Source organism: Pristis pectinata, chromosome X, assembly GCF_009764475.1.
Source record: "Pristis pectinata isolate sPriPec2 chromosome X, sPriPec2.1.pri, whole genome shotgun sequence".
Classification (NCBI taxonomy): domain Eukaryota; kingdom Metazoa; phylum Chordata; class Chondrichthyes; order Rhinopristiformes; family Pristidae; genus Pristis; species Pristis pectinata.
The window spans coordinates 9,233,197-9,249,635 of record NC_067450.1 but is presented as its reverse complement, the minus strand read 5'-3'; the positions used below and the strand labels follow the sequence as shown (position 1 = coordinate 9,249,635).

At 49.1% G+C, this 16,439-nt stretch overlaps 1 protein-coding gene across 1 annotated transcript in view; it reads left to right on the top strand.

Moving 5' to 3' along the window:
• The window catches only part of LOC127566999 (sterol O-acyltransferase 2-like), a 39,305-nt gene that overhangs the window by 11,508 nt on the left and 11,358 nt on the right, over window positions 1-16,439 (top strand). The window contains exons 5-9 of the mRNA XM_052009603.1: window positions 578-637; window positions 4,629-4,736; window positions 5,643-5,925; window positions 7,877-7,952; window positions 9,530-9,614. Of these exons, the coding sequence (XP_051865563.1) occupies window positions 578-637; window positions 4,629-4,736; window positions 5,643-5,925; window positions 7,877-7,952; window positions 9,530-9,614 (612 nt within the window). The remainder of the gene's footprint in view (window positions 1-577; window positions 638-4,628; window positions 4,737-5,642; window positions 5,926-7,876; window positions 7,953-9,529; window positions 9,615-16,439) is intronic.

Genomic DNA, 16,439 nt, shown 5'->3' with positions numbered 1-16,439 from the left:
TGTACGTTTGACCCTCGCTCTCTTTTGCTGCCTGTCTCATTCGCAACCATCCTTTTCACTCTCTCCACCTCTGCCCATCACATTCACTGTCTCCCTCAGCTCTCTCTCTGCCTACCTCTCTCTCTCCCTCTCTCTCTTTCTCACTCCCTCTCTCCCTTCCTCCCCTCTCTCTCCTCTCTTTCTCACCCTCTCCCTTCCTCCCTCTCTCTCCTCTCCCCCTCTCTCTCTCCTCTCTCTTTCCCCCCTCTCTCTCTCTCCCTCTTTTATAGTTCCTGCTCATTTTCCCCATGTCTTTTCTATCCATCTCTTGTTTTTCTATCCATTCACTCATGTCTCCTTGCACCATTCACTCTCCAGCTCTCTCTCATAGCTCCCCCTCCTCTCCAGCTTTTATACTACCCCTTGTACACTGTAGCAAACTCCCATAGTCTTAATAACCCCCCCTCTGTCTGTCTCTAACTCTCTCTTTCCAGCACCTCCGCCCCCCACCCCCCAGCCCTCGGTATCTTGTACAGCATTGCAGTAAGTATTGTTGATGAGGTGGGTATACTTTTAATAACATCATCTTCGTCCCAAGGGGCAAGAAAATTGCAACAGAGAAAGGAAAAGTCTTTGTGAATCGACGCTCAATCCTTGAGTAAGTATGAAAGGTATAACTGTGTGGTGTTACTGTGTGCAGTGTTACTGTGAGCGGTGTAATATTACTGTGACCAGTGTTAGAATGTACAGTATTGCTGTGAGCAGTGTTACAATGTAGTTTCACTGTGAACAGCGTTGCAATAGACAGTGCTACTGTGAGAAGTGTTACAATGTAGTGTCGCTGTAAGAAAGGTTACTATTTACAGTGTTACTGTGAGCAGCATTACAATGTACAGTGTAACTGTGAGCAATGTTACAATGTACAGTGCTGCTGTGAACAACATTACAATGTACAGTGTTACTGTGAACAACGTTACAATGTGCAGTGTAACTGTGAGCAGCGTTACAATGTACAGTGTTACTGTGAACAGCGTTACAATGTACAATGTTACTGTGAACAGCGTTACAATGTACAGTGCTGCTGCGGGCAATGCTACAATGTACGGTATAACTGTGAGCAGCATTACAATGTACAATGTTACTGTGAGCAGCGTTACAACGTACAGTGTTACTGTGAGCAGCGTTACAATGTACAGTGTTACTGTGAGCAACGTTACACTTTTGCACCAGTTTGCATTTTGTACAGCCTTTGGTGGGCAAGTGTCTTTTAACTCCCCTTGAGAGTGATAGCTGCAGCACCAAGCACACTCTTGTGTGTGATTATCACGGCAGGAGCCTCAGTAACACAGATGACAGTGGGAGAGGAGGTAAATTCTTTGCACATACACAGGGGGTTTGCAGAGATCTGGACTGAAAGGGCGGTGGAAGCAGACTTAATGATGACTTTCAAAGTGGAATTGGATAAATTCTTGGAAAAGAAAAAAAAATCTGGATCATTGTTTAGACTAATTGGAGAGCTCTTTCAAAGAACTAGCACAGGCATGATGGGCTAAATGGCCTCCTTTTGTGCTGTGTCATTCTAACTGGACACTAGGGGAATCGAGGAATATGGGGAAAGGCAGGGAAAGTGAGATGAAAGATCAGCCACGATCTATCGAATGACAGAGCAGCTTCAACGGGACAAATAGCCTGGCCTTGCTCCTAGTCTTTGTGATTCTCTTTGTGATACTCTCACTCTCTTTGTGAATAGAGAGTGAGAGTAAAGGATGGTGCATCTGACCAGCCGTCACCCCCGCCCCTCCTCACCGTGAGGTCGTCAGAGGAGATGTCAGTTGGAGCATGTGCCACCACCTGAGGACCACAGCCGTCTTGCTCAAAAGCCTGCACTACACCACATTTTATTTTTATCGTACAGGCTCATTTCAGACGGGTTCAGGGTACCTTGGCAACAGGAACTGGCACTGAGTCTGGTGTCGCACTGATTCCACAGGACACCCGACCAAATTCAGGGCAACGCCGTCGCAAAATGTGGGACCGAAAGTGCACTGGCACTGAACTCAATGAGTTCACCCTTTTCCTAATTAGTCACTGCTTCGTTAGGCTATGTCAAATTAGCTTCAGCATTTCCGAGCAGCTTGCTCCTATTTTACACTGGATTTGCAATTTTGGACAACTAGAAATGCAAACGAGAGAGCTCTTGAGGTTCTGGTATTCCTGGCTTGGCTGCGTATTGGTAATCCCAGGATATGCCGGAGTGGACATCACCACTCCTCACCCAGGAGATACCTGGCTGAGCCTGTCCCCAGGACTCTGAGCTGCAGGCAGTTGAAGATAGAAAAGCATTGATCCCATCAGGGGACCGTCAGCTCAGAGAAAACACTAAATAAAATAAAAAAACTGCAAATGCCCAAAATCTGAAATTGCAACAGAAACACTCAGCAGGTCAGGCAGCACCTGTGGAGAGAGAAACAGAGCCAACGTTTTGGACTCCAGACCCTTCATCATACTGCATAAAGCCTGCTGCGCAAATGGGGTAAGATCAAATTGCAAAAAACCAAAGGGAGGATTCTCCAGTGCTCTGTGTAAAGCAAACAGACAGCGAAAGGTAGGCAGAACTGCCTGTCCTTTTCAGACAGGCAGGTCAGGAACCTCTGACCCCAGGTTGAGTGGGTTACTTTGAGTGACGTCCTATTCTCATTGCTGCAAATTGGAACAAGGGTCAAGTTACTTCATTGCTGCATTTGCCTGGAACAGGCCCCAGTCCTTTGACATTATGTTCTTCCAATCCTGGCCTCTTGTGCTCCCCTGATTTTAATCGCTCCACCATTAGTGGCTGTGCCTTCTGTAGTGGAGACCCTCAGCTCTGGAACTCCCTGCCCAGATCTCCTCTCTTTGTTTTAAGGATTTCCATAAAGCCTTCCTCTTCGACCAAGCTTTCAGCCTAGTTTCATGTTCTCTTTGGCTTAGATGTCGGTCTCCTTCTGATTCTCCTTTTGCAAAATGCGCTGCGATGCCTTTCTATAATGAGCGCATCATATAAATTGTTCCCACCTCCTGCCGGGCTCTGTAGAAGTTTGGGCACTGGGTGTCCGTAAGGGGACCTATCCCATCAGCTTCTAGCTCCCGAGGTAGGATCTCTGCAGCTTCTTCACTACTTGACGTACTTGGCCAGGTTGTCTGATGTACTTGCCCAGGAAGTAACACAGCATGATCAGGGGGATCCCAGACATGGGTGGTTCAAGTTCAAGTTTATTGTTACGGGCATATGTACTCAGGATATAAATGCCATGAAAATGAGTTTTTTGCAGCAGCAGCGCAGTACGTTACAAGAAGAGGACAAACATAAGTTAAATAAACTTCAATTAACATAAACTATACATAACAAAATGAATATAACAACATTAGTGCAGGTTAAGAAAGAAGAAAAGATACAGTCCGAGGCAGTGTTGGGGTTTTCAAGTGGGTTCAAGAACCTGACGGCAGTGGGGAAGAAGATGTTGTTGAACCTTGAGGTGTGGGGTCTTCAGGCTCCTGTACCTCCCGCCTGACGGCAGCATCGAGAAGAGGGCACGGCCCGGATGGTGGGGGTCCCTGATGGTGGATGTTGCCTTCCTGAGACATCGCCTCTTGTAGATGTTCCTCGATGGTGGGGAGAGCTGTACCTGACCATTCCCGATACAAGGTGCAGAAAACCTGGGAAAAGCCATGTGGGTAATTTGCCAGCCAGCAGGCTGCAGCCCTGGGCATCCCAGCAGTCTCTGCCCACCTGACTGATGTGCATTGAATTGCCAGCACCTCGGTGGAAAGCAGGTGAAGCCAGGGTTACAGCAATTCCAGGCACAGTTCAGCGTCCCCCAGTAAACAGTCTCTGCACTCTCAGGATGTCCCAAACATGTGACGGCATTGAGGTGTACTCACTGTGGTAACATGGCTGGCAACCAGTGCACAGAAAGATCCCACAAACAGCAATGCATCAATGACCAGATAGCATGTTTTTTTTTGTCAATATTGTTTGTGAGTTAAATATTGGCCGACAGTGAAGAGAAATCCAAGGTGTGCCATATCTACCCTGGCTTCAGTGGGTAGATTAACACCTCATTTGAAGGATGGCCCCTCCAACAGTGCAGCACCGTATCAGCACTGCCCCTCCAACAGTGCAGCACAACACTCCTGTAGTATTCCCCTTCCAGAAGGGCAGCACACCCTGACATCTGACAGTGCAGCACTCCCTCAGTACCACCCCTCCCACAGAACCCACTCCCCCAGTACCACCCCTCCCACAGAACCCACTCCCCCAGTACCACCCCTCCCACAGAACCCACTCCCCCAGTACCACCCCTCCCACAGAACCCACTCCCTCAGTACTGCACTGAAATGTCAGCCCAAATTTGTCGCTCAAACCTTGCGAGCAGGATAGGAAGCAGACAACCTTCAAGCTCAGCAGTGGGAATGCTGTCTGTGAGCCACGCCTAGCACTGGGCAGTTTCCCATCCAGGAGAGGTTGATAGTGAACCGAACAGAACGCAGATCAGAAGCCTCTGGACATCCTTAGTTAGAGAAGAGCCCAGATAGTCCTGTGATTATTTGGGTTTGGTGGGAACACTCTTGTCTGGTGCATGGATGTGCTGACTGGGTCTCCTCTCTTCCAGCGAACTGTTCGAGAGTCCTCACATTCAGACGATTTATCACATGTTCATCGCCATGTTGATCGTTTTTGCCGTCAGTACAATGGCGGTTGAATTCATTGATGAGGGCAGGTGAGAGTGCCAACCTGTGGAGCCAATTGCTGTGACGGGCATCCCAGATACACAGGCCTGAAACGGGCTGCCCACACTCCATGCCAGTGTGCCTCGGCTGAGCACGGTCTGGGATTACTCGCCTTCTCCAAGTCAGAACAGGCGGGCAAAGGGCAGGGCAATCCTCTGGCATTGTTGGGGAGTTTGGCATGACCAGAAACAGCGTCAGAGATGCCTCAGAGTAGTGCCTCAGCCTGGCGCAGCTGCACTGCTGTAAGCCCGCTGACCCCCTAGGGGGAGCGCCCATGGAGGGCTGGGTGGGAACTGGAGGGCAACTTGTGCCCTTCAAGAAACGGCAGGTAACTTAATCATGGGTCGGTGAGGATGGGGGGGGATGGTTTATATATAGAATAAAAGATCCCTGGGAGTGGGTTACAGGCTGGGATTAAATCCAGTGGTTCGTGGTGTTTATATATAGAATAACAGGTCCCCGGGAGTGGGTTACAGGCTGGGACCTGACCCAGGGGTTTGGAGGGTTTATATATAGAATAAGGGGTCCCAGGGAGTAGGTTACAGGCTGGGATCTGATCCAGAGGTGCGGGGGGTTTATATATAGAATAACAGGTCCCCGGGAGTGGGTTACAGGCTGGGATCTGATCCAGAGGTTCGGGGGGTTTATATATAGAATAACAGGTCCCCGGGAGTGGGTTACAGGCTGGGATCTGATCCAGGGGTTCGGGGGGTTTATATATAGAATAACTGGTTCCCGGGAGTGGGTTACAGGCTGGGATCTGATCCAGGGGTTCGGGGATCTATATAGAGAACAACACAGCATAAGTCTTGCTGAGTTTGACAGCACCTTCCCTGGGATTCTGTGACCTGAGTTGTTCGGGATGGGAGGATAACTTGTTTATATTCCTCTTTCAGGCTAGTCCTTGAATTTGACCTGCTGGTTTATGCTTTTGGAAAGTCGCACAGGGTGATTTTTGCCTGGATTTGCCTCTTCCTGTACACGCTGATTGTGCCGTACAAAGCCCTGGATATGTGGGGAAGCTCATATCATCTGGTCAGATATCCTCGCCTCTCCACTCTGGCCCTTGGGTTGGTGCTTACGCTGTGCCAAGTCTGTGTCCTTGGATTCTATCCCATCTACACTGTCATTTGTTATGAGCTGCCTCCGGCGTCAAGGTTTATTGTGATACTGGAGCAGGTACAGCCAGAAGCCTCACTGCCGCTGCACACTGCTTGTCTGTGTTGTTGTCGGGTCTGGCGGTTTAAGGTCCACCAGTAAATGAGGCTTGCGTGACAACGGTGCACACACCATTAAAACAGGAGAATGTGAATTCAATGAACTAATACATAAGGTGAATGGCATAGATAAGGGTGAATGCACACAATCAAAAACCAGAGCGCACGGGTTTAAGGTGAGAGGAGAAAGATTTAAAGGGGACCTGAGGGGCAACTTCTTCACGCAGAGGGTGGTGTGTACATGGAACGGGCTGCCAGAAGTGGTTGAGGCAGGTACATTAACAACATTTCAAAGGCATTTGGACAGGTACATGGATAGGAAAGGCTGAGAGGAATACGAGCCAAACGTGGGCAGATGGGACTACATTAGGTGGGCACCTTGGTTGGGATGGACCAAAGGGACTGTTCCCGTGGTATGACTCAAAAAACCTGGAATAAGAAGTCGGTCTCAGTAATGGTGAGTATGGAACTACTGAACGGTCTTAAAGAGCCCACATCGGGATCACTAATGTCCCCTTAAGAAGCTGACCTGCTATCCTTACCTGGTCTGGGCTCTATGTGACTCCAGACCCATTGCAATATAGCTGACTCCCAACTGCCCAACAAGCCCCTGTCCCAGTAATTCCTCACACAGCTCTGCTGTTTTCTCAGGGTGTCCCCGAACTGGCCCCCACAGCCCTGTGTGTTAATCCCCCTTGGTTTGGAGGGGAACCTGCAGGTAGTGGTGCTCCCCTGCGCTTTCTGCCACTATACAGGTTGCAGATTTAGGAGGCGCTGCCAGTGTAGCCTTGGTAGGTTGCTGCGGTAACCGACAGCCGGTGGTGAAGATGGTGAATGGTGAGCCTTGTAGATGGTGGAGAGGCTTTGGGGGAGTCAGGAGGTGAGTCACTCACTGTAGGATACCCAGCCTCTGACCTGCTCTGGGAGCCATGGTGTTCATGTTGTTGGTCCAACTGAGTCTCTGGTCAGTGGTGAACCCCTGGATGGTGAAAATCAAAAAAAAACTGCAGATGCTCAAAATCTAGTAATTAGTAATTGGTTTATTATAGAACATAGAACCTAGAACAGTACAGCACAGGAACAGGCCCTTCGGCCCACAATGTTGTGCTGAACTAATTAAACACCTAACTAAACTAATCTCTTCTGCCTACACAATGTCCATCTCCCTCCGTTCTCTGCATATTCATAAGACCCTCTTAAACGCCTCTATCGTATCTCCTTCCACCGCCACCCTTGGCAGCGCATTCCAGGCACCCACCACCCTGTGTGTAAAAAACTTGCCCTGCACATCCCCTTTAAAATCAGCCCCTCTCACCTTAAATGTATGCCCTCTAGTATTAGAAATTTCGACCCTGGGAAAGAAATACTGGCTGTCTACTCTACCTATGCGTCTCATAATCTTATACACTTCTATCAGGTCTCCGCTCAGCCTCTGTTGCTTCAGAGAAAACAAACCAAGTTTGTCCAACTTTTTCACCCAGAGTGTGGTTCGTATATGGAACGAGCTGCCAGAGGAAGTGGTTGAGGCAGGTACATTAACAACATTTAAAAGACACTGAGACAGGTACATGGATAGGAAAGGTTCAGAGGGATATGGGCCAAACACAGGCAAGTGGGACTAGCTTTGTTGGGAATCTTGGTCAGCATGGACCAGTTGGGCCAAAGGGCCTGTTTCCGTGCTATGTGACTCTATGACCCTATGACTCTGTCACTCCAAGTATCCCTCACCCTGAACCCAGTGGTCAACCCTCTGCTTCTGTCACCTGAACTGAGCTGAAGCTAAGGCCTGGTTAAGTGCATGCTACTGTCCTGGAGGAAGTGTTGTGTTTAGTCACCAAGTCAGCAGAGAGATTTGACCAGCTTTTTATTGATGACTATTCAAGCACAATTTGAGTGGATTTTCTTTTGCACAGATTCGTTTAATCATGAAGAGTTACTCTTACATACGGGAAAATGTTCCAAAAGTACTGAAGGCAAAACTGTCAGAAGGTAAGAATCCAACTTACAGTGATCTCTGTCAACAAATGCAACTCACTGTCGGCTTAAACCCAGCTCAGGCTGTGGGGGCAGCCCGTGTGTGACCCGCTCGCTCACAGGGTGCCTAATGGTGCCAGTCCCAGGGCTACAATGAAGTTGGAAAATGCTGTTCCTGCCTTGGAAGTGTGTGATGGAACGGCACGGAGGGAGCTTCACCCTGTGTCTGACCCCAGGAGTGTGTGATGGGATGGTGTGGAGGGAGCTTCACTCTGTGTCTAACCCCAGGAGCGTGTGATGGGACGGTGTAGCGGGAGCTTCACTCTGTGTCTAACCCCGGGAGTGTGTGATGGGACAGTGTAGAGGGAGTTTCACTCTGTGTCTAACCCCAGGAGTGTGTGATGGGACGGTGTAGTGGGAGATTTACCCTGTGTCTAACTCATACCCTGGGAGTGTGCAACAGGATAGTGTAGAGGGAGCTTTGCTCTGTGTCTAACCTTGATATTGGACCATGTTTTTTTCCATAAAACAGTGTCAAGTTTATTGGCCTTATTTCTTTTGAAGGAGCAGATTGAGTTTGTATATGTTCAAAACCGTGATCGATTTTCTGTGTTATTTTTCCTCTTTCTGTTCAAACGTAATGTTTGCCTATAGATGTGTAGAGATCTTCCATCCTCTGTGTAAGCAATTAGCAGTTGAGTTTGTACAGGGATAATCTTTTGGTTAAACTCTGCCCTTTTGTTTGTACAGTGTGAACTCCCAGTAAACCCCCGAAAGTTCAAATTCCAGCTCATTCAAAGATGGTCCTTCCCTTCACTTCCACTCTGCCTGAACTCAATGACTTCACTTTCAGTAATGCATCAGCAATAGTCTCTCAACCCAGCCGAGACCTTGGATATGCTGTGTAACCCAGTAATTTCCCACTGTGAGCAGCTTTCTCTGCCCCCAGCCTGTCCTCTTCCCTTGAACGTTAATCGGTGTGTGACTGGGAGAGTCTCTCTGTGGTATCTAACACCACCTGTAGGCATCAGAAGGTATTATCTTATTTATGAACCTCTTCCTCCTTGTTCTGGTTCACTTTTCATAGTGTTCGATAAAAAAACGCTTCTCCTCACTCCTCAGTCTACACTTTTCTCGCACCTATTCCTGAGATATCTACCACTGGTATCCCCCCCCCTGTGTGAACCCAGACGTCAACTCCGATATTGTCCTCAGCCAGTGTCCATTCCTCACCTCTGACCCCGATATTGTCCTCAGCCAGTGTGGATACATCAGTTCATTCCAGACGCAGCTGACAGATGGAAAGTAGGGGCGTGTGGGGCCTGCTGGATCTTTCCTTTCCCTCCCCTGGAGCATTGACACAACATCTGCCACCACTCAATCAGAAAAAAGTGTGATAAATGTGGAGAATACCTCCAGGTAATACACCCCAGGCTTGCTAATGGGGAAAATCCTCATTAGAGTGACCAATATGAATGAAGTTGCAAGACTGAGACTCCATGTTAAGAAAGATGAAGGCAGTGTACCAACAAACGCAAGCTAAATGAAGTGCTGGTTTGTGACCTGATTTTTTTTCTTCTTTTTATTTGTAGGCAAAGTGCTTCAGATGCCAACGTTCTCCTGTTACCTTTACTTCTTGTTCTGCCCTACTCTCATCTACCGAGACTCATATCCCAGGTATGACTCGCCCTCTCACTAAAGGTGACTTTGCTCCTTCCCCAGCTTCCTTCCCTCCTCTTTTGTTGGGGCAAAGGGTGTCCTCCCCTGTGCTCATCCTTATGTTGTGGGCTCAAATCAGGAACTGTCTACTGTCATCCATTCCTCTCCTTCCTGCTTCTAATGAGTGCTTATCCAACTGGTCAGACACTCACCTCCCCCTGCGTAAAGAGATTTAAGTTTGAACAGCCTCTTTATCCTTCCTCCTCCAACTTCGGGGTGGGTGCCTCCTGTGCAGTCGGTGTTAAACATTTTCATTTACTTTGTCTGTGTCCCGTTTATGATAGTCCAGAGTCCCTTCTCCTTTGTGAATGCTCCCTGTTTATTCTGCCTCTCCTGGTAACCCAGGGGCTAATCCCAGCTCTGTTTGGTTGCATTCTGCTGCACCCTTGCCAGAACCTGGGTGACCTTCTCATGGTAAGGAGCTCAGAACTGTACTCAGTGCTCCAGATAGGACAGGACCAGGGCACTGTACAAAATCTCAAATTGTCTCTGTTCCTGATTATAGTGCCCAAGACCTAGTTGTTCTCTCTACTCTTCCCACACCGCTTTAGGTTTTTATCCATAATTATGCCACAGAATGGTTATAGCATGAAAGGAGGCCGTTTAGCCCATCATTTCTGTTCTAGCTCTGTGTAAGAGCAATCTAGCCAGCCCCACTCTCCCACTCTCTCCCCACAGCCCTGCAAGTTCTTTTTAGATACTTATCCAGCTCACTACTGAGCCTCTACTCCTCCCCTGACAATGCATTCCAGACCCCAATCACTCGCTGCGGAGACACAGTTTTCCTCGTGTCATTTCTGGTTGGTTCTTTTGCCAATCACCTTCACTCTACATGGCCTGGTTCGTAACCCCCTCCACCAATAAGAACAGTTTCTCTCTATCTTCTCTGTCCATTCAATAGCTTGATCAGTTCCCTCACAACCTCCTTGTGAAACTGACTGGGGTCTACATTTACTTACCAGAGCTCTCTTGCCTGTTTCCTGCCCAGCTTTCACTCACTGGGATTCTGTACTCCTTTGACTCACTGAAAATGTGTTTCCCATGTTCCTTTTAGTCCCCAGGACTCCGTTTCTAGAGATTCTTTTCAGTTCCCCAATACCCACCAGAGTTCAGTTTCCCACATCGCTTTCCTCCCTGGAAATCTGATTGCAATGTTTCTTTAACACATTATAACTCTGTATCTCACGGGCGTTTTGAACTCCATTTGCCATGCCCCTGATAGATCAGCAGACCAGAGGTTTCCCATGTCCCTGTTACTTACCAGGACAGATAAAACCATAGAACCATAGAACACTGCAGCACAGAAAACAGGCCATCCAGCCCTTCTAGTCTGTGTCGAAACTTTATTCCGCTAGTCCCATTTACCTGCACCCAGTCCATAACCCTCCAGACCTCTCCCATCCGTGTAGCTATCCAATTTATTCTTAAAACTTAAGAGTGAGCCCACATTTACCACATCAGATGGCAGCCCGTTCCACGCTCCCACCACTCTCTGAGTGAAGAAGTCCCCCTAATGTTCCCCCTAAACCTTTCCCCTTTCACCCTAAAGCCATGTCCTCTCGTACTTATCTCTCCTAATCTAGGTGGAAAGAGCCTACTCGCATTTACTCTGTCTACACCCCTCATCATTTTGTAAACCTCTATCATATCTCCCCTCATTCTTCTCCACTCCAAGGAATAAAGTCCTAACCTGCTCAATCTTTCCCTGTAACTCAACTCCTGAAGACCCGGCAACATTCTAGTAAATCTTCTCTGCAGATGTTTCCTATGTCCCTCTTACTCACCAGGACAGATGTTTCCCATGTCCCTCTTACTCACCAGGACAGATGTTTCCCATGTCCCTCTTACTCACCAGGACAGATGTTTCCCATGTTCCTCTTACTCACCAGGACAGATGTTTCCCATGTCCCTCTTACTCACCAGGACAGATGTTTCCCATGTCCCTCTTACTCACCAGGACAGATGTTTCCCATGTCCCTGGTACTCACAGGGACAGATGTTTCCCATGTCCTTGGTACTCACAGGGACAGATGTTACCCATGATCCTGTTACTCACAGGGACAGATATTCTCAGGCCCTCTGAGAAGTGTCAGGGTCCGGTTTCCCCACACTGCTCTAAAACTCACCTAAACTCTGTTACATGCAGTGGTGTTGCTGACAGAGACAGCCGGCTGCTTTCCTCCGCTAGGACACTGTTCCCCAAGTTCCATCTAAGCTCAGCCAGATTGTATTCCAAAGCTCCCGTCAAATGTAGGGGGACAAGTATCCTGCACGGCTTTTAAAGACACCAAACCTCCATAGCGTAATCTCCCTTTACACACCAGAGCTCCCTTTCCCACGCACGTTTACCCACAGGGCTCTGTGTCCCAGACTCCCAGTAAACTTGCTGGGACTCTGTTTCCCATTCTCAGCTGGGCTCTGCTTTCTCGCCAGGATGATCCCACACACTTCTGTTAAACTCACTGCAGCTGCTTCCCGCAGTCCTGTTGCTCACCAGGACTTTGTTCCCTGCACTCCTTTTACACACTGGCTCTACTTCCTGCCCCCTCTTTGCTGAATGGAGGTCTGTTTCTCATGTGCCTTTTAAACTCACTGGGACTGTTCCCTGTGCTGGGTTAACTCACCTGTTTCTGGCAGTCCTCTTACTCACTGGGGCTCCATTTCCTCGCCAGAGTTCTGTTTCCCACACTCCTCAAAAACACACTGGTGTTCGACTTCTGCCACATCTTTTACTCACCGTGAGACTGTTCAATTCACTCATTTAAACTCATTGACGCTGTTCAGTGCTCCTTTAACTGACAGAGACTCTAATTAATGAACGCATTAAACTCACTGAAACTTTGCTTTGCACATTCCTATTATGCACCAGACTTAATCCTGCGCTCCTTTTACTCGCAAGAAGACTTATTCCAGCACTCTGTTTACTCACCAGAACACTTATTCCTGCAGACTTTTTACTCACTAGGCTTATTCCTGCACTCCATTTACTCACCTGATTTATTCCTGCGCTCCATTTACTCACCTGATTTATTCCTGCGCTCCTTTTACTCACCTGATTTATTCCTGCGCTCCTTTTACTCACCTGATTTATTCCTGCACTCCATTTACTCACCTGATTTATTCCTGCGCTCCTTTTACTCACCTGATTTATTCTTGCGCTCCTTTTGCTCACCAGAGAACTTATTCCCACACTTCTTTTACTCATCCAATTTTTTCCCACACTCCTTTTACTCACCCACCTTATTCCCGTGCTCCTTTTATTCACCAGAACACTTATTGCTGTGCTTCTTTTGCTCACCTGCCTTATTCCTGCACACCTTTTACCCACCTGATTTATTTCCGTGCTCCTTTTGCTCACTAGCACATTTATTTCCATGCCATTTTTACTCACCCAATTTATTCCCGTGCTCCGTTTAATTAGCAGACCACTTTTTCCTGCACTGCTTTTACTCTCCTGCACTCCCTTTACTCACCCATCTTATTCCCGTGCTTTGTTTACTCACCAGAGTACTTATTCCCACACTCCGTTTACTGACCCGCCTTGTTCCCGCGCTCCATTTACTGACCCGCCTTATTCCCGCGCTCCATTTACTCACTCGCCTTATTCCCGCGCTCCATTTACTGACCCGCCTTATTCCCGCGCTCCATTTACTCACTCGCCTTATTCCCGCGCTCCATTTACTGACCCGCCTTATTCCCGCTCTCCATTTACTCACTCGCCTTATTCCCGCGCTCCATTTACTCACTCGCCTTATTCCCGCGCTCCATTTACTCACTCGCCTTATTCCCGCGCTCCATTTACTCACCCGCCTTATTCCCGCGCTCCATTTACTGACCCGCCTTATTCCCGCGCTCCATTTACTGACTCGCCTTATTCCCGCGCTCCATTTACTCACTCGCCTTATTCCCGCGCTCCGTTTACTGACCCGCCTTATTCCCGCGCTCCGTTTACTCACCCGCCTTATTCCCGTGCTCCTTTTATTCACCAGAACACTTATTGCTGTGCTTCTTTTGCTCACCTGCCTTATTCCTGCACACCTTTTACCCACCTGATTTATTTCCGTGCTCCTTTTGCTCACTAGCACATTTATTTCCATGCCATTTTTACTCACCCAATTTATTCCCGTGCTCCGTTTAATTAGCAGACCACTTTTTCCTGCACTGCTTTTACTCTCCTGCACTCCCTTTACTCACCCATCTTATTCCCGTGCTTTGTTTACTCACCAGAGTACTTATTCCCACACTCCGTTTACTGACCCGCCTTGTTCCCGCGCTCCATTTACTGACCCGCCTTATTCCCGCGCTCCATTTACTCACTCGCCTTATTCCCGCGCTCCATTTACTGACCCGCCTTATTCCCGCGCTCCATTTACTCACTCGCCTTATTCCCGTGCTCCATTTACTGACCCGCCTTATTCCCGCACTCCATTTACTCACTCGCCTTATTCCCGCGCTCCATTTACTCACTCGCCTTATTCCCGCGCTCCATTTACTTACTCGCCTTATTCCCGCGCTCCATTTACTCACCCGCCTTATTCCCGCGCTCCATTTACTGACCCGCCTTATTCCCGCGCTCCATTTACTGACTCGCCTTATTCCCGCGCTCCATTTACTCACTCGCCTTATTCCCGCGCTCCGTTTACTGACCCGCCTTATTCCCGCGCTCCGTTTACTCACCCGCCTTATTCCCGCGCTCCATTTACTCACCCGCCTTATTCCCGCGCTCCATTTACTCACTCGCCTTATTCCCGCGCTCCATTTACTCACTCGCCTTATTCCCGCGCTCCATTTACTGACCCGCCTTATTCCCGCGCTCCATTTACTCACTCGCCTTATTCCCGCGCTCCATTTACTCACTCGCCTTATTCCCGCGCTCCATTTACTCACCCGCCTTATTCCCGCGCTCCATTTACTCACCCGCCTTATTCCCGCGCTCCATTTACTGACTCGCCTTATTCCCGCGCTCCATTTACTCACTCGCCTTATTCCCGCGCTCCGTTTACTGACCCGCCTTATTCCCGCGCTCCGTTTACTCACCCGCCTTATTCCCGCGCTCCATTTACTCACTCGCCTTATTCCCGCGCTCCATTTACTCACTCGCCTTATTCCCGCGCTCCGTTTACTGACCCGCCTTATTCCCGCGCTCCATTTACTCACTCGCCTTATTCCCACACTCCGTTTACTGACCCGCCTTGTTCCCGCGCTCCATTTACTGACCCGCCTTATTCCCGCGCTCCATTTACTCACTCGCCTTATTCCCGCGCTCCATTTACTGACCCGCCTTATTCCCGCGCTCCATTTACTCACTCGCCTTATTCCCGCGCTCCATTTACTGACCCGCCTTATTCCCGCACTCCATTTACTCACTCGCCTTATTCCCGCGCTCCATTTACTCACTCGCCTTATTCCCGCGCTCCATTTACTCACTCGCCTTATTCCCGCGCTCCATTTACTCACCCGCCTTATTCCCGCGCTCCATTTACTCACTCGCCTTATTCCCGCGCTCCATTTACTCACCCGCCTTATTCCCGCGCTCCATTTACTCACCCGCCTTATTCCCGCGCTCCATTTACTGACCCGCCTTATTCCCGCGCTCCATTTACTGACTCGCCTTATTCCCGCGCTCCATTTACTCACTCGCCTTATTCCCGCGCTCCGTTTACTGACCCGCCTTATTCCCGCGCTCCGTTTACTCACCCGCCTTATTCCCGCGCTCCATTTACTCACCCGCCTTATTCCCGCGCTCCATTTACTCACTCGCCTTATTCCCGCGCTCCATTTACTCACCCGCCTTATTCCCGCGCTCCATTTACTCACTCGCCTTATTCCCGCGCTCCATTTACTCACTCGCCTTATTCCCGCGCTCCATTTACTGACCCGCCTTATTCCCGCGCTCCATTTACTGACTCGCCTTATTCCCGCGCTCCATTTACTCACTCGCCTTATTCCCGCGCTCCATTTACTGACCCGCCTTATTCCCGCGCTCCATTTACTCACCCGCCTTGTTCCCGCGCTCCATTTACTGACCCGCCTTGTTCCCGCGCTCCGTTTACTGACCCGCCTTATTCCTGCGATCCATTTACTGACTCGCCTTATTCCCGCACTCCATTTACTCACTCGCCTTATTCCCGCGCTCCGTTTACTGACCCGCCTTGTTCCCGCGCTCCGTTTACTGACCCGCCTTATTCCTGCGCTCCATTTACTGACCCGCCTTATTCCCGCGATCCATTTACTGACCCGCCTTACTCCCGCGATCCTTTCACTCACCTGCCTTATTCCTGCACTATGTTTGCTCACCAGACTTAGTCCCGCACTACATTTACTCACACACCTTATTCCCGCGCCCGCTTTACCCACCTGCCTTACCCCCACTCACCTTTTACACAGAAGACTTATTACAAAACTCCTTTTACTTACAAGAACACTTAATCCCGCGCTGCGTTTGCTCATCAGGGCACTTGTTCCCACGCTCCATTTACTCACCCGCCTTATTCCCGCGCTCCTTTTACTCACCAGAACACTTGTTCGCACACTCTGTTTACTTACCTGATGTATTCCAGCGCTGCGTTTACTCACCAGAGCACTTGTTCCCATGCTCCTTTTACTCACCCGCCTTATTCCCGCGCTCCATTTGCTCACCAGAACACTGATTCCCGCGCTGTTTTTACTCACCAGACTTATTCCAAAGCGCAACTTTACACTGCAGACTTAATTCCACACTCCGTTTATTCACCAGAACGCTTATCCTCACACTCTGCCTACATACCCGTCTTATTCCCGCGC